This window comes from Chanos chanos, chromosome 6 (genome assembly GCF_902362185.1).
Source record: "Chanos chanos chromosome 6, fChaCha1.1, whole genome shotgun sequence".
In the NCBI taxonomy this organism is placed as follows: Eukaryota; Metazoa; Chordata; class Actinopteri; order Gonorynchiformes; family Chanidae; genus Chanos; species Chanos chanos.
Genome location: NC_044500.1, coordinates 26013985 through 26033825, shown reverse-complemented (window position 1 = coordinate 26033825; position 19841 = coordinate 26013985). Strand labels below are relative to the sequence as shown.

Genomic DNA, 19841 nt, shown 5'->3' with positions numbered 1-19841 from the left:
ACATTTTGGTATTTCATTACTTGAATCGTTCCAGAAGTGAAACGCACTCTGATATTTTCTTATCTTCGGTCTAGTTGCTTAGTGCACTACGACGTTGTTTTGGTACTTTTTCCAACATTACCTCAATCAAACCGCAAGTAAAAAAAAAACAGTCGCTGTCATATAGTTAATGGTAATGACACAAGCCATCTACAAAGAAGGGACATCGGGTTGACTTTAGCTATTAAGTCGCCAAAAGTCGCGTTTTCGTGAGCTCCGCAGCTGCCGCACAGTGAATTCCTGCATATGAAAGAGTGTCCAAGATGAGCCTTGGGGCACGTTAGGATGCGTCACTTCTCTGTTTGTTCTACCAACAGACGCCAAAAATTAAAAACTTCAAACAAAATCCCGTCTAAAACATGTTTTCCTACACATCTAACCTTAAAAAGAAAACAAACAAACAGCATTATAATAACAACCCAAAGTACTATGTGACCGTATTGACTTCTTCATTTAAGTTTTCGTGGAAGAATGGGATCCTGAGAGGTGTGTGGGTGTGTTTTGATGAACTGAAGCCAAGAATTTCTATGCTGGGGCACCAAACAACTGTAAATACAGATTCAATACATCTCATTGCAAACAGGCTTGAGTGAGTTTTGAATGAAATGGGTCCTCTGACACTCAGTGAACGGTGATGACACGGTGTTGTCTAGTGGAAATCTCGGACTGTGATTGGATTGCAGAGCTAATAGAGGAGGGTTTAGGCGCTACTGTCACTGGCAGGCTAGCCAAGAGTTGGCGTAGCTCACTGCAGGTAAACGGGACCGAACGAGACATTTGTCAACAAGAGAATCAGCTTCAACGCGACTGGCCATGGAATGAGAGACGAGCTCGATTAAATAATAAATATACAGTGTACTGCAACATAGTCGACGATTCAGAGAGTTCACAATAAAAGCTCTGTAAAAAAAGACCAGCAGCGCAACACCTTGTGAGAAGCTTGGCAAGAGAGATCCCGTTGTCACCGCTTTGTCGAAGGCATACATTTTCGCAAGGAACTTCGAAGCTAGCTGCTTTTTTCTTCCAAACATCATCCGACAAAGGATGAAACCGTTAAAAAGAGGTAAGTTTAAATATAACCTTTCGTAGTTTCCCTTTAGATATCATTGCCTGCCTACGACCGCTGGCGAAGTGTGTGCGAATGTTGGTTTTAAAAGGAATGTGGCTTTTTGTTGCGAGCAAATGCAGCGTGTGTTTGTGTTTGAATGTAGAGGGACAGCTAGCTAGCTAGCTAGTTATCACTGGAGACAGGCATGGTGTCCATCTGGCGGTGCCAAGGAGCGCGGCTTGCTTGTTCGAGAGAGCGCATCTACATGTATTCTTTGTATGTGTGTTCGTACTTTGATTGTTAGATGGCTAGTTAGCGAACTCGAGCCAATGTTTGATTAGAGATCAGTGGAGTCTCATCGTGCCACTTTTTCATCGCGTTGCATAATACAGCTAATTGATATCTGCCGTTTATTGTTCGCTGTTATGCAAACTGATGACTAGCCTCAATCAGTCGAAGTGCTGAGTTTGTTAGAGAGCCTGCGGAATTTCAGGTCTCGACATTTTCTAGCGAGTTAACGATGTGAGGCAACGACTTAAATTGGCAATGCTTGCCTGCGTGTCTTAAAAGTTTGACTCTACTCACGAGCCGCCGCGGCCCTCGCGCTGGCATGCGTTATTTGTTAAAAACAATGCATTTCTATTTTGTGATGTTTGTATTCACCAGTAAATCAGCCACAATTTAACAAGTCATATTTTTGGTTTTGTTTTAGAATAATATGACAAAGAATCGAAACTGCTTGAATCGAGAGGTCAAAAACACTAGCTGTAATTTCATTTGAATTTGTTAATTCAATAATCTGGAAAGTATTTTTTAACGATATTTTTTTCTTCATACTCTGAAACAGTTTGGGAAGTACTGAAACTTCTTAACAGCCGACTAAGCGGTTTGACAGGGAAACATAACCCCAACCCTACCCACGCACCTCCCAAACCCGAACATCTGTCAAGCCTTTTTCTTTATATAACAATATACTGTATGCGGCTGGGTGGGTGCCCTCTCTCAAGTTCTCTCTCCCGTTCACCAAAAATAAAACGCGAAAAAAAGAGAAAATATACTAAAATATCTGCGTTGCTTTCGCATTTCCTTTAAAACAGAAAGCTGCTTAAAGATATGTGTAATCGTTTCAGGGGCTTATTTTAAGATGTGATCGACAGACACGGGTCTTTTTAGAGGAAGTGTAAAGATGCATGTTCGCATCAGTGACACCGATACAATAGCGTGTGCTCCAGTGTCCGAAGGGAGGGAAAATGCCTTGCCTTGTCAATGGGATAGACCTCTAAGAGTCTCGCCGTTTGAGATGGATACACACACACACAATCTCCTTTGTTCGAGCGGAACGTAGCAACTCCCACATTTCAAACTGCTCTTGAGGGGTTCGGGTTACAAGAAGGGGAAGACTTTCTGGGCTACTGCATATTTTTTCTTAGCTAGCTGACTGTCCGACCTGTCGAAACAGTGCCAAGATTCGTCATTTAGTCACGTTATTTGTTACTCGTTTTAAACATCTAACGATCTAGCATTTATGTATTTGACTAGTAAAGGTTAGTGCGATAACCCAACGACGCATGTTTTGAGTTTTTAGTCATATGAACAGGCCGCGTGAAGTGATTTTGAAATGACACTTTAACGTCCTCAAACTACACAAATACAGGATGTAATCGAGACTTAACGCTGTCAGAAAAGGGAGTGCGATTTAGAGCACAACTTTGCAGCAGTCATGTCAACAAACAGTTGAGTTAAATACCGCGTGTTTATTTTCCCTCCCAAATGGTCGTAGGTGTTGACTTTAGGTGGTGAGGGGTCTTAACAGAAGTTCTGCTGAGAGCCTACGGTAAAAGCAAGTTTTATTTCACCCAGGGACGTTTTTAAATTGTACTTTAGAAAAGAAAGAAAAGGCAACGGGGACTTCAAGAAAAAAACATTAATTGGAAATTCAGTTTAGGCCTACGGGAATTTATCCTTGAAGTGAGCTGAGACAGAAAATCTCAGACTGCAGTAAGACGTACATTGTCAGTTCTGTGAATAGTCTACAATGCAATGTGGAGGGAGTTACCATGCTACATTCATCATAAAGAGCACTGACCTAGGATCAGCTGCAAAGACCATAAAATAGCTTTATTACCCTGATTATACAGATCTCTGAGCCCGGTGTTGTTGTTCTGCTCAATGGATAAGTTAGGATAGATATGTTGACAAAATGGCTCTTTAAAGACACAAATTAGTTTTTGGCAGTCCCATCTCTGGAGGACGTACATGTTCAGATGAACCGTGGTTTTAGGTCATGTTCTCTCAGTCATGTCTAAAATAGAATTTCCCTTTGTGACACTCCCCCTTCATAAAACTACTAATCAGAGAAGACTTAAGATTCAAGAGAACAGTACTGAAATTCAAAAATTAAATGCACTGCTCAGTGCTTACTCCCACCTCTAATAGTGAAGAAACCCAAGAATTAATCACTTGTGCAATGACACAATCATCAAATAAAAGGTGTGAGACAGGTAGCTCTGATAGTGTTGAATTGTGGGTGACTCTGGGTTTGGATTCGGTCAGGTGTAAGTTCGGTCATTCAGTCATACTATCAGCTCCTCCATCACTAGTCATCGTTAGCTCTGGCTGTTGATTCAGGTGTGCTAGGGCAGGTGTTGAGGTATGTTGGTAAGGAAAGGTGTCGATGGAAGAACTGAGAGACTACCCAGGGACAGTGTCTTCAACAGCCACTTCATGTGAAAAACATTCCATGTGTTTCCTGCATGTGCTGTGGAGGTACAGCGTGGCATGTGGGGGGTGAAATGTCTTGCGAGGTAAAATAAGAGATGTTTGTTATGGAGAGTAGGCAGATGTATGTAAAGTAGATGGAATGCTGCAGGAAAACTACTTTCCTTAAGGAAGTGGAGCATAAACATTGTCACGTTTTTTGTTTCAGACATATTCCTTTTATTACTGTTCTCTATTGGTTTGTTCCAAAAACTCTGGTTAGAAGTGGTGTGTAATTCTGTGAGAACTCTTGGTTTGCAGTCGACTTGTCCACTGGATCAGAATAGAGGGAGAAAGAAAATATCTGGACAGTTTTTAATGTCAGTGGCTGCTTCAGCCTGGATGGAGCTAGAAAAAACGGCAGTAAAATCAGATGTTGGTATATTTAAGAGCACCATTTTTCTTGTCTCTCACAGTTCTTGAAGAGGAGACGCGTGGTGCAGGTGATTTTTCAACCATGTCAGACAGCGACGCGTTTGATGATGACGGTTATCCTCTTGACCTGTCCAGCGGAGGAGCAGCAGGGGCCTCTGGGAAGCGCCGTCGCCGTGGCAACCTCCCCAAAGAAGCAGTTCAGGTTCTGAGAAGCTGGCTGTATGAACATCGCTTCAATGCGTACCCTTCAGAACAGGAGAAACTCAGCCTCTCTGGCCAGACCAGTCTTTCTGTCCTACAGGTAACACACACTCACACACACACATACCAGCAGCCCCACACAGCAATAAGTTGGTCTCAAAACTCCTGTATCACCTCACTCTTACCACCTTTAGTCATCCTAAATTCAAGATATCTACTTTGACACACAGAAATGACTTTGATAACTTTTGTGTGCAGTAGCAGAAAAAGCTGTGTCTTCCACACACAGACGTTCGAGTCTCAGGCAGGCTGTGTCCTTGACTGAGTGGATGGCTGTAGTGTTGTCAGTGTGCAGGAATGCAGGCGCTGAGGCGTTTTCTCTGTGCCTCGGTAGATCTCTCCCCCTCCACAAGCCTCCATTAGACACAGCTGTCTGAGCTCACTCACATTGGCCTGCACGTGCTAGTCCGGCCCACTAGAGGGCAGCAACATCTGATCAGACTGTTCAATGCCCATCTCTGCTCTTAAATCACCTGGGCCTCCCTTTATAGCCAGAAATTACTAAACAGGTTTGGGATTATAACTAGCTTATTGCTTTCACTCATCCAGATGTGTGAGCATGCAAAAGAACAGTTTACCATGGTTATACATATATGACATTAATGGGTAATTTGGTGTGGTTTTTGGTATGTTTTTAGTCATTATGGAAAATGGGCACAGAGAAAAGTACAAGAAAAAATCCAAATGTCCCAAGAAATGTTCTGGAACATTACCAACAAACACTGATGTCAGAGTTATAACAAACCTAATTTCTTACAAGGGTGATGGTGTACTTGAAAAAATGATATCTAATGAATGAAAGTTTTTTTGAATGTGAAGTATCTCTATGGCACTAAATGTTTTGTGTCTTTTTTTGTCAGATCTGTAACTGGTTTATCAACGCCAGGAGGCGGCTTCTCCCAGACCTGCTCCGAAAAGACGGCAAAGATCCCACTCAGTTCACCATCTCCCGCCGAGCCGCAAAATCCGACGGCCGACCAGCCTCTTCACCCGAAAGCCCCGCCCCCCCTGCCCTGTCCTCATCCCGCCCCTCTGTCATCCGCCCCGCCCCCACGCTGGATCTCAGTCTCCTGGGGAAGACAGCCACAGCCATCCTGGCGGGCGGGGGCTGCTTGTCTGGGCCTGATGGGGCGGGCAGAGACGCTGGGGTCCGAGCTCTGATGCAGATGGACGCTAAGGGTTTGCTAAGGAAAGAGGGCCAGGCCGCAGCCCGTCTGGACCACCAGACCTCCATCCCACCCCCTGCCACCTGCATCCCCAGCCTCGGTACGGTGAGCCCTACAGGGGGCCTGTTCAACACTCCACCCCCTACCCCTCCGGAGCTCTGCCCACATGACTTCAGCGACCTGAAATTGCTGGTAGATGCGGCGCTGCAGAGGGCGGCCGAGCAGGAGAGCCAGAAACGCCAGCAGAGACGGGATGAGGGAACGCCGGCCACTGTGTCGTCTGGAACTGCCCAGAAACCAAGCGAGGATCCAGGACCAGAGCGCAACTCCAGTGTTACCAGCACCAGCCCCAGTAACACGAGTCTGATTCCTGCAGGTGCCGCTGGCTCACCTCCCAGCCCAGCGGAGAAACCAGTTCTCCCAGTGTCTGTCCCAGTGCCAGAGGCCCATGGCCAGCAGGATCCAGTGGTGGCAGATTCAGGTGTGACTGGGAACAGTGGGAGCCTGACTGTGGGAGCGGAGAACTGTTCGCCATCAACAGGCCTGTGGAGTGTGGTACACAGCGAGGTCAGACAGACCAGCCCAGCTCAGAGTCCAGTCACACCCGTCTGGGCTCCACCTCACACACGCCACACTGTCAGGGAAACCGTCAACTGAGAGAGGACGCCTTTTTACGCCTGTGTGTGTGTGTGTGTGTGTGTGTGAGTGTGTGAGAGAGAGAGAGAGAGACAAATGCCAAAGCTCATTCTTGCAGGGCATCAAAACTCCTCAGTCATCTTGAACACACAGGACTGTGAAAACTATGAACTCTGGTTTGTGGGAGCGTGCTGATTGGATGCCTGTCTTTAAGGGGAGGAGAAAATGACACTCATATTAAACTCTGACTGGAGGAATGTGGCCGTTGAGCTGAAGACCCTTGCAGCGGTCCTCCGTTGTCATGGAAACCCATTGTCCTATGCTAAGCGTTCTCTGAGGAGTCACAGTTCCCCCAGTCCACGGGAATGTTTCACCAGAGGACATGTTTTTAAACGAAAACTTTTCAACCCTAAAAAAAACACAACTTTTTTTACACAAGACATTTTTAACGGATCTTTTTTTATTATTATTATTATTATTTACATGAAGGAGTGGTATTTGTTCCATTTTAGTAGGATCTCCTGCATCTCAAATTCAGCATGCTTTGACTCAAAACATTTAGGGAGGGGAAGGTACGCCCCCTCAGATAAGAACTCAGAGTCCCCGTCGTGTGGACTCACTGCACACCAGGTCCTTTTTTACACGTTATCACTACAGAGAGGAAAAGAAAAAAACTGTGAAAGAACAGAAAAGACAGTTCTCAAAAAGTACAAACACCAGCACCAGCTAGATGTATGATATAGTAGATGTACACCTTTCAGTGCTTGAGAGTGTCGTTTTGATGGTAGGCACTGTGTAGTTGCTGAATCTCTATCTAATGTAGCTTAGAAAGTTGGCGGTTGTGTCTGTTGGTCTACAGAGCTGACATGAGGAGTTTGTGAAGTGGCTTTTTGACTCTGTGTCCCACAGTTTGAATCAGAGGTTATTCTGTTCCACACCAGCATTGTTGATGTTACTGGTATGTGGATGCGCTGGGAATGCTGTCTTAAGTCAGTGTGTTATTGTGTATTTGGCATGAGTCTTTAATATGCATGATCGTTAATCCCTCGTTGTGGTTAAGCATGGGCAGTCCCACCACAGGCCTGGTTTTATAGTAAAGACTGAGAGGAATCACTGCTAACAAAACCACTACTCCCCTAAGTCAGCTTTATATACGTGTGTGTGTTTGTGTGTGAGTCAGTGAGAGCGAGATGGAGTGTGTGTGTGTCTCCTGTCATTCATTCTGCACTTTATATTTGGGTCTCTCCGTTCCAGTGCTGTCAGTCATGTTCTAAATGAATTTACCCTGGTCATCACAAACAGTGACACTTATACAAATGTTACGAGTTTTTCTCTCTCTCTCTCTCTCTCTCTCTCTCTCTCTCTCTGTCATTCTCTATATCTGTCATTCTCTATATCTGTCTCTCTTTCTCAGAATGTATAATTCAGGTGAAGCCTTGGTCTCTAATCTGTCAGTGAAGGCCAGAGCTCTAGAGCTACACTCTATCAGACAGGGAGAGATCCAGATAGAATACAGATATGGACTCTTTGCAGCATACCTGAGCTCTGTACAGTCTCTCTCTGTCTCTCTCTCTCTGTCTCTCACTCTCTCTCCACAAGATCAAAACGGGTGGGGGGTGGGGGGGGTGTTGATTATACTGCAGAAGGCTCAGATGCTGTGTGTGTGTGTCTATGCTGTGACGCAGTATTGGGGTGAAGACAGAGACTGTATTGATCCACTACAGCCTACACTAACGTAACAACAGTCTTACCTGTATCCCCCTCTCTACTGGTGGACGTGTCTTTTTTTTTTTTCTTTTAAAAGAATGTCTTTTGAGGAATGTGTCTCCCAACTGTTCTTTCTAATGATTGCATTGTATATAATATCTAGAGATTTGTGTTTTGGTATGTTGGATCCAGGTGGGGAAAAGCTGAGTGGGTGTGGTGTGGTGTGGTGTGTGTGTGTGTGTGTGTGTGTGTGTGTGTGTGTGTGTGTGTGTGTCTGTGTGTGTGTGTGTGTGTATGTGTGTCTCCTGTAACTGATGTGTGTAACCTCACTGTAAGATGTTAAAATGTTGTGAAATGTCAGCTCAGTGGAGGGATGACATCCTCGCTAATCCACTGCTAGCGGGGAAAAAAAAAAACAACATCCTCGGCAGTTTGCTCGACAGGCCGCGGGGTTACGTAGTGTCACATGTTATTAAAGCCCACTCTACATCTTTACTCTTCAAATCATTTCAGATTTCAGAAGCTCGGGGGCAATGTTTTAATGCGTACGCAAGAAGCAGATACTTTTCTCCCCGACCGCGAACTACGCATCCTCTGACCGACCCCACCCTGTCGGGTGTGTATCGTGTCCAGAGACGGTGTGTGTCACAGCCTTAGTGTTCGTCTGAAGACAGCGGAGGTGACCGGACTGTGGCTGCAAGGTCTGATCAGTCAGTGTGTGAACAGTTTCACACAGTCCTCTTAACTCCCAGATGTCTCCCGCCATCCATGAGTATTGATGTGTAACAGAACTGTCCCGTGGGGTCCAGGCTACAGAACGATTTAGTTTGAGGTCATCCTGTTTCAGAGAGAGAGAGAGAGAAACCATGGATATCTGTACAGTGTAGAATTTCAGTGCATTCGAATGTGATAGATGGCTGGTGTTCTCTGATTTTATTGGTCACAGAGTTTCCATGACGACAGTATTTTGTGAATGTCCATGAGGATAGAGCATGGGGCTTAAGTTCTGAAAACGTTTAGTATAGTGTTGAGAAGGACTTAAGACTGGAGCAACTTCTTTCTCAGACTTCTGTTTTCCTTCACAGTTACGTAAAGGTCCTACTCGGTTTTTTACACTATCATTGTAGTTTCCATGAAACAAAAGTATCATTTACTGTAGGCCAAGCAGACTGTAGCGCTAGTTTAAGCTTTTCTTTTTCATTAGTTGTGCCTTTTTTTCTTTTTAAATCGTTGTTTTGTGTTGCAAGACACGTTTCTTGAATATCAGACAGTTTACTCCTTTATCGGCTCTCATGCATAGGTGCCTTTTTTTCCTCTTTCTTTCTAAATGTTTCAATGAAATAAGCTGATATGTAAACGTATGCTGTCATAGAATCATGCAAGTACTGATGGGTAATTTAGATCCCGAATGGTGGTCTGTGGGCGACAGTTTTCAGAGGTCGACATTACTGTACGGACGTTGGCGTGCTCTGATTGTTTCCTTTCTCAGTGTTTAGCTTTTCTCTCAGGTTGAGCTGTGTGTGTGTGTGTGTGTGTGTGTGTGTGTAACTGTCTCTCTGCTGGCTGTCCCAGCCCAGGTCCACAGGATCTCTGAGTGTTAGGCATGGTTAATAATAGTAATACTAAGAAAAAACCTCTTAGATGGCTACCTCTGTGGGCCAGGAGAGGGCAGTCAAGGTTTGGAGTCAGTCTGTGGGGGTGTGTGTGTGTGTGTGTGTGTGTGTGTGTGTTTTGGTCAATTGCCTCCTCCTCTTTGATGAATTGTATGACAAAATGGTTTACCACTAACTCAAAGCCACTGTGAGAATTCTGTCAGATGACTGAGGGACTGGAAGGCTGTTGGGTATTGGATGAATTACATGTATTCTGTTCTCTTTTTTTCCAGAAAAAGATCCATTTTGTCTTTCTTTTCTCTGTTTTGCCTCAATGGTCAATCTTTCTGTTCCAGAATGACTGTAGTTACTCAGTCTTAAAACATGCCAGTGTGAAACGCATGTAAATAGGTGTTGTTGGGTCCGTTTTTTTTGTTGTTGTTTTGTTTTTGCATCTGGCATAGAAACTGCTTTTATCAGCATTGTGAAAATGTGTGTAGCTCTCTCACTATGACCAAATACCTTATGATGGATGTGAATGTTTTTTTGTTTTGTTTTGTTTGTTTTTTTCTTGTTTTTGAATTTTTTTTTTCTTTCTTTTGTTTTTGAAAATTTTTTTTGTCCCTTTTTTTGTTTTGATGGTTTTTATTGCATTTCAGTATAATCGTCACATGAGAGGAACTGGCGTTTGTGCCTTACCACGGGAACAAGGGAACCTTCCCCGCTTTCATAGGAAAACTTCAGAATAGTCTGTGCAATATAGGCCTTAAAACTTTAAACGTGTGTGGGTTTCTCTTTTTCTACAAACATTTCAGAGAAATAAAGTTCCATTTTCATACATTGTGCCTGTGCATGAGTGTGTCTTCGTCTGTGTCTGCCTTTCTGACATAGGTTTTAATTTACTATCTCTCCACAGACCGATCTGTAGGGAACAGAGGTTGTTGTTTGGTATGTTAGGCCATTTCCCAGGGTTATTCAGTTTTTTCTCAACCTTCTGACAGGGGAAAAGTAAGAAATACTTACTTAAGAAAACATCTCCCAAATATCAGCGGATATATTGCTCTGTTAAGGTTTTAATGCAACTGATAACTAAAGGCTTTAAGAGAAGAAATCTTGGCAGATCAGAAATGAAAACCAAATCATATTGATAAGGGATCATGTTTATTTAACCCAATATAAAATACAGACTGTTGCTCCAAGATGTTTACCTTTAATCACGTGAACAATAAAATGATGTTTGCCTCCAATACAAACATCTACAACCATATTTCTGTGTTCTCTCTCTGGTCCCATAGCGACATGCTAAATAAATTTACAACCTGGATAAGAAGCTTCGAAACTATTTGTAAAAATAGTCAGATTTACGATAGATTTTTTTATTTCCTTTATTTCTTTCATATCGCAAGATCCCTCGGACAGTTCCACCCGAATACCTCAGCGATTCTTCGATTGTCCTGAACAGACTGCAGACTGCATACACCTTCAACGAGTGTTTTACTGACCCCCCCAAAAAAAACGATGTATCTGAGGTTTAGGTCACATTCAACTTCTCTGTTTACATCTTCTACGTGTTGTTGTTGGTTTTTTTTTATAACTTTTACACATGACTGAAAGGAAGGTCACGTTCCTTCACAGACAGGCAGGTGTGTGTTTGGGAAATAACCCAGACTGACCGAGACTGCTTGGCATTTTCCTCACTGGGGTCCAGTGATAGTTTCTCTCCTCTAAAACTGAAGGATATGATTGTCACCTGGAAAACTAAAAATTTTCTGGGGGTGGGGGGATGAGTTGTGAAAGAAAGAAAGATTTAAACTGGTTTTTGTAAAGGAAATACAGAAAAAGAGAGGTATATTTTGACAATGAGAGCAGCACTGTGCACAGTCTTATGAAGCATGTGTACGGATTTGTAGAGCATGTGTAAAGTACTTCCTTTTGTGTGTTTCTCTGATTTCTCTTTGTGACTTTGAACTGTATGTCAGCGAACAGAGGAGGCCTGGAACAATCTAGAATGATTTTCATTGATACACAGGGCTAAATAGACCTCCATTCATCCTTCATTCACTGCTTACATGGACTTCACATAGCTGTATATTGTGCACAGTGACTGAGGTGTGTGTGTAGGGGGTGTGGGGTGGGGGGAAGGGCATGGAACGTGAAACGTGGAACATGTGAGAGGGGTGTTTTAAATGTCGTCTTTGTCCTTAGCGCCGTGTTTGAGAATGCGGGTGAACTCCGCGTAGTTGAAATTGCCCTTCTTGTCGATGGGAGCTTCTCTGAAGAGTTCATCAACCTCCTCATCAGTGAAGCGATCACCCATGGTGGTCAGCAGCTCCCTCAGGTGGTCCTCGTGAATCACACCTGCACAGGTACACACACAGACACCATGCAATTTTCATGTGTGTGTGCGTGTGAGAAAGAGACAAAGGAGAGTCTAAATGATCATCTGAGGATACTTTTACGCCCCATGGTAAATAAGTGTGTGTGCGCGCACTTGCCATGTACATCCGTAGGAACTCTCTGATCTGATTTCTCTTCGAATTCAGGTCATTATGTCTACATCCATGCACTGTTGTGTGTGTGTGTGTGTGTGTGTGTGTGTTTCCTCGCTGGGTCTCACCGGATCCCTCCTCATCAAAACAGGCGAAAGCATTCCTGATGACGTCCTCAGGATCGGTTCCGTTGAGACGTTCTCCAAACATGGTGAGGAACATGGTGAAGTTGATTGGACCTGGCGCCTCACTCATCATTCCCTCCAGATACTCGTCAGATGGGTTCTTACCTAATCACACACACAGACACACACACACAGAGAGCGAGTCAGCACTGGACCGACTCAGAGATTTAGCGCAACAAGATGTCCTTCATGAAGGCCACAGTGTTTTTTCTCTCTCACCATCGAAAATAAATAGGAACATTTTAAGTTATATGAATTTAAAATGTCTATTTTAAAGAGCAAAAAAAAAAGGCTTCTCCACCTCAGCTACTACAAGTTTTAACACCTTTAGACACTAACCCTCTAAGATTCACTCCTTCTGATAGACAGAATTATAAAAAAAAAATGACTCTTTCATTATCTTGGTCCTCCTTTCTTACCCAGAGAGGCCAACATGTCGTGCAAGTCCTCTTTATCAATGAACCCGTCGCGGTTCTGGTCGATCATGTTGAAAGCCTCTTTAAACTCCTGGATCTGAGACTGGTCAAACATAGCGAACACGTTGGAAGTGGCCCTCTGGGGCCTCTTCTTGGTGGTCTTCCCCTTGGCACGTTTGCTGGACATGGTGGCAGTTGGGTTGACCTGGGAAAACAGGATGGAAGAGGAAACTGTGAAATGTGATGGTGACAAGATGGTCATTTTGGCTCTACATGGAGGGGTCACTGGTAGGTATTGATCAGATTATGGAGGAGAGACCATTCAGTCCTGCATTACATAACTTGCACTGCAGTTTTGTCAGATATTGTAGAGTCCAAGACCTAACCTGTTTTTGTGTGGGTGTGTTTATGAACTGTAGGTGCGTATAAATGTTCATTCAACAGACAAGTCATTTGATTTTTAGTTTTCCCAGTAGTCTAAATTCCAATAGTTCAGTTCAGGCCTCTATGTTTGTTTGGCAGGAGTGGTAGCAGTAGGATGACAGGCTATATAGACTTAAAGAAAAATCAGTAAGTAATTTACAATGACTAATCCCTTCATCAGGTGCGTCAGTCGTTCTGGGCCTTATTTCATGTACCACTGCGGAAAGGGGTGTGTGTGTGTGTGTATGCAACTTTGGTGCCCCCCCCCCGCTGCTTTTAGGCGTTGACTTCATTTTCACTTCAGCTGCCAACAAAGGAAGGAATAAGGCATTTCTGCTCAGACAGAACCTACGCCACATCATGAGAATAAAACAAACACAGTTAAACACGGTTTATTCTCATTACTTCCAGCCTAAAGGATTTCAGTTTTTTAATGTTTGACATGAATTACATATATCTCATCTATATTTTGCAATCACCTCTGTGTGGAACAGATCAATAGATTGAAACTACTGCCATGGTTATCAAGTCATTTGCAGTCTGTCTCAGATTTGATATGTACTGTACTTCATGATCTATGAACAATGATGGTAAAACCAGTCTCTGAGTTATTTGTACATTTGGTCAGTTGAAAAGGTCAACTAGAAATAAACACAGAGGCCAGGCCAGAGAAAGAATTAAAGGCCTCACTCCCTAATGTTTGGAACAACTATTTCCCGTGTGCGAAACTCATGCTACCGCTCCCATTCCACCCAGACTAAAATGCATCTGATACTTAACAAACAAACTCCCTGATATAAACAGCCGACAATGTCGTCGGGGTTGATGTCTCAGCAAAGCAGCCTCAGACACCTGCGAGTCAGATACCTATTTAAGACCACAGTGTAGAGACAGGTGTCTGATGAGAGATGGGGACTGATATGACTCATCCAGGAATGTGGGTGATTTCCTATGACAGCTGGCCTGGGACTCGCTCCATTCAAGAATGCAGACCACATCTTCTACAGCAGCTGACTCTTAAACAGGGTCACAGCAGACTGTTACTGCATCTCCACAATTAGATTTATTTTTGACACGAAAAGAGTGTCATTTGAAAATTATTCACAAAATGTCATGTAATGAGGTGATATTTCTCTTTGCAATACAACCTCTTAAAGGTTCTGTCAACTGTTTATCCTTTTATTAACACTATTAATGTTTGTTGAGTTTTGCTGAGTCTACCCACTGACATTAAAAGCCAAAGTTCGGAAGGGAGTATAATGTGTCCTATCAATCTAGGCTAAAATTACACATTACGCCATCAGAAAACACTGTGTAACATTAAGGAATCTCCACCGCAGAGTTATAAGGAATGATTAGCTTTCCTGTCAAATGCTAAACATGGTTGGCTATGCTAATTAGCACTCATTTTCTTATCAAAACTCATTTTCATCTGCACATAGGGACAGTTGTTTCTTGAAAGTCAGTAATCCATATGAAAGGCAAATGACTTCTTAAATGCTGTTTGTATTTGCCCCGCACTGGGCTGATGTATCATGCAAATTTACAGACTTGCTCCGTAATGATTGGCCTCATCACTCGAGGGGACTGTCCAATGAGAACCAGGAGTTAAAATAACATTGCTGGTTAGTGGCAAGGTATTTGTCTTACACCAGACTACTCAGGGCTGTATCGCATGACATATTCACATTGAAATTTCCCATTTAAAAACAACAAAATCACATATCCCTTTACTGGTCTTAATGGCACTGTCAAGTCAAGCATGTGCCCATGGTCTTCTAATTACTTCAGCTTCTCCTTTACATTGTTTTTTTTTTTCCCTTGTGTTTTTCTGTTTTTTGTTTGTTTATTTGTTTCGGGGTAGTCCAGTCTGAGTGAGTATGTTAATTAAATGCCTTTCTTTTAAACTCTGTGTCTGTGTGTCTCAGATTCTGTACGGGTTTGTGTGTGTGGGACAGTGTGAGTGCCTGTGTGTCTCAGACTGTGTGTGCCTGATATAGTGGTGGAGGAAGCTGAAAGTAAAACAATGTGCAGTTCTGTTTGAAGGGGTATGCAGAGGAATTGTACACTGATAAGGTAATTATCCTGAGGGCTGGTCAAAACGACTCGTTTTTTCCCCCCCACCAGCTTTCACTTCTTCCCACAGAGTTTAAATTAAAACCATGACGACAACAGCAGCATCTCCATACAGAAGATAACACTTTCAGCTTATCTTTGCCTAAATCTTCATGGTTGGAAATGAGAACTAAGTGTGTAATGTATTGAATGCTAGCAAACAGTAAGTGACAGATGTCTTTCATTCCTCAGTCATTACACAGCACACAGACGGTGCTCTCTGTCTTTATAAGGATGTTAAATTAATCAAACTAACTGATAAGGCAAACTCTCTGAGGAGAAGATGATCAGAACCCCAGTCTCTAACACAGAGACCTTTACAAGTTTAATACAGACCTTGTATACTTCTTTCACAACATCAGTGACCAAACCGCAGATTCAATCAATGCTTATACTAAACAAACTGCATTCTCCCCTTCTATAGCACCTCTGATATCTAATCTTACAGGGCCCAGCCTGGACTAATGTATCAGCAGACAACCCATCAATCACTCTGAACCTCTGATCCCCTGTCTAAACCAGCCATGCCAGGGGCAAGACTCAGCTAGAGTGATGACAGTAAGTTGGGATCTAAATCAGCTCATTAGTCAGTTGAAGACAAAACACAACACGAGAACAAGGGCTCTCTCACCAGCTAAAATGAAAAGAACTGAACACACTATGGAAGGTATGGCATGCACAACTGAGAGCTAAAAAAAAAACCAAAAACCAAAAAAAAAAAACACAGAATGTATCTCTAATCATGGTGCAGTGATAGTGGATAGCTGTTCCGTAGATGAGTGAAGTCTTGAGTCTGTCATAGACATGCATTCATGGTTACCAAAGACTAATAATCCAAACATGGGCAGTCTTTATGATTCAAAGCATGATACTGAGTCCAAATGCACCCCTCCACACACAGACACACATAAACACACATACTCTTGCGTTCACTAACCATCTGCTGGGAAAACACACACAGATCTGTTTCACTTTGTGACACAACAAGAGAGAGGCTAAATGGGTCAGAGACCCAGAGAAACTCTCCTTTCTACTCGCCAAGCCTGCCCTGTGGATCCAGTTGAGATGAGATAGGCGTTCTGCTGATCCCAAAACAGCCACTCCTAACCTCTGTCTTGACAGTTAGAAGGAACATCAACTGAGCCTAGTTGTTATAACTTCACAAACCAAGAGTTGTCAGTAAAGGCTGCTCATTCTTCCCTGTTCTGTATGACAGTTAACTGTTGCTTTTTACAATACCACACCAATGCTTAAACTCTAAATTAATCTAAACCTTATTTTACCAGATGAAGGAAAAAATGTGTAGAACAAATAAACAGAAAAAAGGAACTCACTTAGTTTCAGGTGATGAAAACAGCAGCTCTCTCTAAACCTTTGTCTCGATCAGCCGTTAAGGAGAGGGAGGGAGGCAGTTAAACTCGCTGGACAAAAAAAAAAAAGTTTGTTTAAAGCATCGGCTTAGTAATGCAACCCCTCCTATTTCCCTCTCAGCCAATGGCGTATCCCGCTCGTACCAAACAGAGCCTGCCCCGAGCAGGGATTTAACCATATAAGGGTAAAGAATGTGTGGCGCCCCTGCCTGCCTTTCCTCACCGCAGTGAGAGAGACTGGGATACTCGGAGGAATGGGAACTGAAATGACAGGAACTGAGATAAGGCTGCCTTATTTAGTGAAAAAGAGACGCGCTCCCTCTTTCTCCGCGTCTGTGTGGTTTACATATGAAATGAATGGAAAAGACCAGGCTTGCGTCCTCTCTGCAGCTTTGCCTGCGTTAAGGGCTGAGCAGACCTTAAATAGGCAGTGGAATACCTCAGGAGTTTCCATATCTCGTTGTCATTATTACAAGAGCTATTCTTTACACCCCTCTTCAAATGGCATTTTCTGGAACCTAAAACCCAAACATATATGACATGCATGTTTTCAAGTATAAGATATTTTTTAATCTGGAATTGTCCCATGTAATTCATATTTGTATGTTAAACTTTTTTATGGTGACAATTTGCATTAAAATTTTCCTAACCACAGTTTTTAGACCAAGCTTTGCTATTATGGGAAATTGTTTTCATATTTAGATTTTAAAAAAATGATGCTCCTTAAAAAAAGAAAGAAAAAAACATTGATCGTTTCATTACTTTCACCATATGGCTTTTCTACAAGGAATGTGGCTACTGTTAAGATAACAACTCCCATGCTACTATGAAGCCCACTGCTCTTACAAACAACCACTGAAGTTTTGACTACAAAGTTAGCCCTCAGGAAAGGACCGTACATTTTCAGATATTGTCCTCTGCTTTGTCTGGCACTTATAACGCTAACATCAAACTATATTTTTATTCAAGCTTTGATGGCCAATAAAGAAGTATGTCTACTGCTTATACATGTGATGTTCAGTGCAGCATTTGTTTCAGATTATTGAATTTACCCAAAACAATTTCAGAGAGTTTTAAGTTCTACAACAAACCAAGCTATCACCGCCTCCATAAAAAAAAGTGGTTACACAAAGTCCCATTTTGTCTGCTTCTGGAAAAAATATTTTGAAAATCCAAAAATCATTGACAGACAGCACTGGAAGCAGTTCAGGAGTTGTGCTTGACCATTTTTGAGGAGATGACAATGCCTGTATTCTTGTTTAGTCTGTCATCTCTTAAAGGTCAGTGTGCATGCAGACTTTTGTTCTAACTCTGTTGCTCATTGGCTCCTCAGAGGAGGCAGCTGGTCTGTTAGAATGTCACCTGTGTTCCCAGGTGTTAATTATTGTCTGATTGATAGGTTACTGCTCAAATACCTACACACACTTTGACTATAGGATTCACTCTGGGTACTCTGGTTTAGATGACTGCACTGTTGTGCATGGTATATTTGACATGAGTTTGATGCACTTTTCAGACTAATTTCCAGTTTGGGTTTTAGCTAGGTCATACTTAAGTTGATAGGTTTTTATTGCAAATGGTTGTTAGTAATTTTTCATGTGTTTCTCATTCAACAGAGCTTTCAGTTCTGAGTTTTGAGGGGAAACCAGTGGAGGCAACAGGGAACTGGTCACTTTTTTTGGGGTTATCTGTGTACCTGAGGAGGAGCTATCATGGTGTTCACTACATTTGTGAGGTATGTCTGTTTCATGATTCCTGATGTGAAGCAGTGCTGTTGAGGGATCCTAAATTCCTGTTTGCTCAATCCCATGTTTTTGCTTCTTAGAATTTCCTGGACTATCTTCCTTTTGATTGGTGCAGCTGCAATGGGTGAAATATAAATCCATGTCTTAACATTATGTAAACTGGTTAATTTGACCTTCAAATCAGTTGGAAGGGAAAGCTGACTGCCATGCTTTGTTCTAGGATTTGAACAGCATAGTGGTCATGCTGCACCTGTTCCCTATGAAGCAAATCAGATTCAACAAATTCCAGGCTACCATAGAGTACAATCTTCAAGTTCTTCTAGTATGGGTGGTCTTCCTCATAGTGGCTTTAGTCATGAGGGTACCACCTATGCAAGCTCAGGACATTCTTCAAGCAGTAATGTTCCAAATTCATTTGCTCGCTGGTCAAGCTACCCACCTCAGCATGGGACAGTATCCGTGCAAGTTCAGGGGGCCCAAAATGCTCTAGTCCCCAGCAGTGAGCAGTCGGTCTATCTGTCCAATAGACCGAGACCTATTGGTGGACACTTCAACCTTGGCCAGAGTGTTGGTAGACCAGTTCACTTTGGTTCATATTCTGGCCAGTTTTCTCCCCGCTCCAAAGCCTCTTCTGGCAACAGTGAATTATCTAGCTACCACGGGTATGCTGTTGGCAGTCTGAAAAGTGGGAAGCTCCCAAATGGTAACAGTCCCAATACTTTGCAACAGATGGCCCCTCTGCTCAGTAACGTGCAAGCTGTCTACTTAAATGCTGAACCCCTCCAGGATGTGCAGGTCCAGAGCATCCAGCAACCAATCAAGAGACCTATGAAGCCCATTCAGGGGTTCAAACAACACATACCGGCACCTGTAAGAATTCAAGTGAAATCTGCTCAGTCAAGTGCCTCAGAACCTCTCAAGCTGGGTTACTCTGGCAGGGGAAGAACCTCATTTTTTCATCGTGGCTATGGAAAGCCTGTTTCAACAAGCCTGTATATGAATAAAGGCTCTTCTTGGGGTGACTCTGTTGGAACAAGTGGTTTGCCTTCAAAGGTCAAGCATGGTAGTACAAAAAGGGTCAGTGCATCTCTTCCCCGACGTTTCAATCCCAGTCTTATTGTCAAGTCCTATGGCACATATGGGCACAGTAATGAAGTCTATTCCTACACAAGCTTTCGCCCTCTGGGTAACCGTCAAGGTCCTGTCTACATTCCAGTGAAAAGTGTTGTGAAGGGTGTATCTTCTGGAGTGTCTGCTCATGAGAGGTAGTGTGGGGGGGGGGGGTGTTTAAATTGCCTGAGTGTTTTCAATCTTAATGTCTAACTTTATCTGTGCAGGAAAATGTAAGGAAGAAAATGTGTCCTGGAAGTGGAAGGTAAGGTTTCTAATGGCTTTAGCGTGGTTATGTTCCAGTATGAGTAAGTATGGATGTATATGGCTCTGTGACAAAATGGGCCAGCATAAATGAAGGGTTCATTGAAGTGAGTTTGTAAAACACACTTGAGACTGAACTTGCA

The 19841-nt window shown here is 43.0% G+C and overlaps 2 protein-coding genes across 2 annotated transcripts; one reads left to right on the top strand and one right to left on the bottom strand.

The window, feature by feature from the left end:
• Positions 1–1083: 1083 nt before the first annotated feature.
• Positions 1084–6303, top strand: tgif2 (TGFB-induced factor homeobox 2). Its single transcript, XM_030778195.1, has 3 exons — positions 1084–1102; positions 4261–4520; positions 5341–6303. Exons 1-3 carry the CDS (start codon positions 1084–1086, stop codon positions 6301–6303), a joined length of 1242 nt encoding a protein of 413 aa, XP_030634055.1.
• A 4459-nt stretch (positions 6304–10762) lies between these two features.
• On the bottom strand, positions 10763–16627 carry myl9b (myosin, light chain 9b, regulatory). The gene is made up of 4 exons (XM_030776547.1): positions 16544–16627; positions 12675–12876; positions 12199–12360; positions 10763–11939 (listed from the first exon to the last, which is right to left on the bottom strand). The coding sequence occupies exons 2-4, from the start codon at positions 12856–12858 to the stop codon at positions 11764–11766; spliced, it is 522 nt and encodes a 173-aa protein (XP_030632407.1). The 5' UTR covers positions 12859–12876; positions 16544–16627; the 3' UTR covers positions 10763–11763.
• Between the last annotated feature and the right edge of the window lie 3214 nt (positions 16628–19841).

Coding starts and splice junctions, on each gene's coding strand:
- tgif2 (XM_030778195.1), top strand. Junction 4,521..5,340: donor CCAGTCTTTCTGTCCTACAG/GTAACACACACT, acceptor TTTTTTTGTCAG/ATCTGTAACTGGTTTATCAA.
- myl9b (XM_030776547.1), bottom strand. CDS start 12,858: ATGTCCAGCAAACGTGCCAAGGGGAAGACCACCAAGAAGAGGCCCCAG. Junction 12,361..12,674: donor CGACATGTTGGCCTCTCTGG/GTAAGAAAGGAG, acceptor GTGTGTGATTAG/GTAAGAACCCATCTGACGAG. Junction 11,940..12,198: donor TTTTGATGAGGAGGGATCCG/GTGAGACCCAGC, acceptor GTACCTGTGCAG/GTGTGATTCACGAGGACCAC.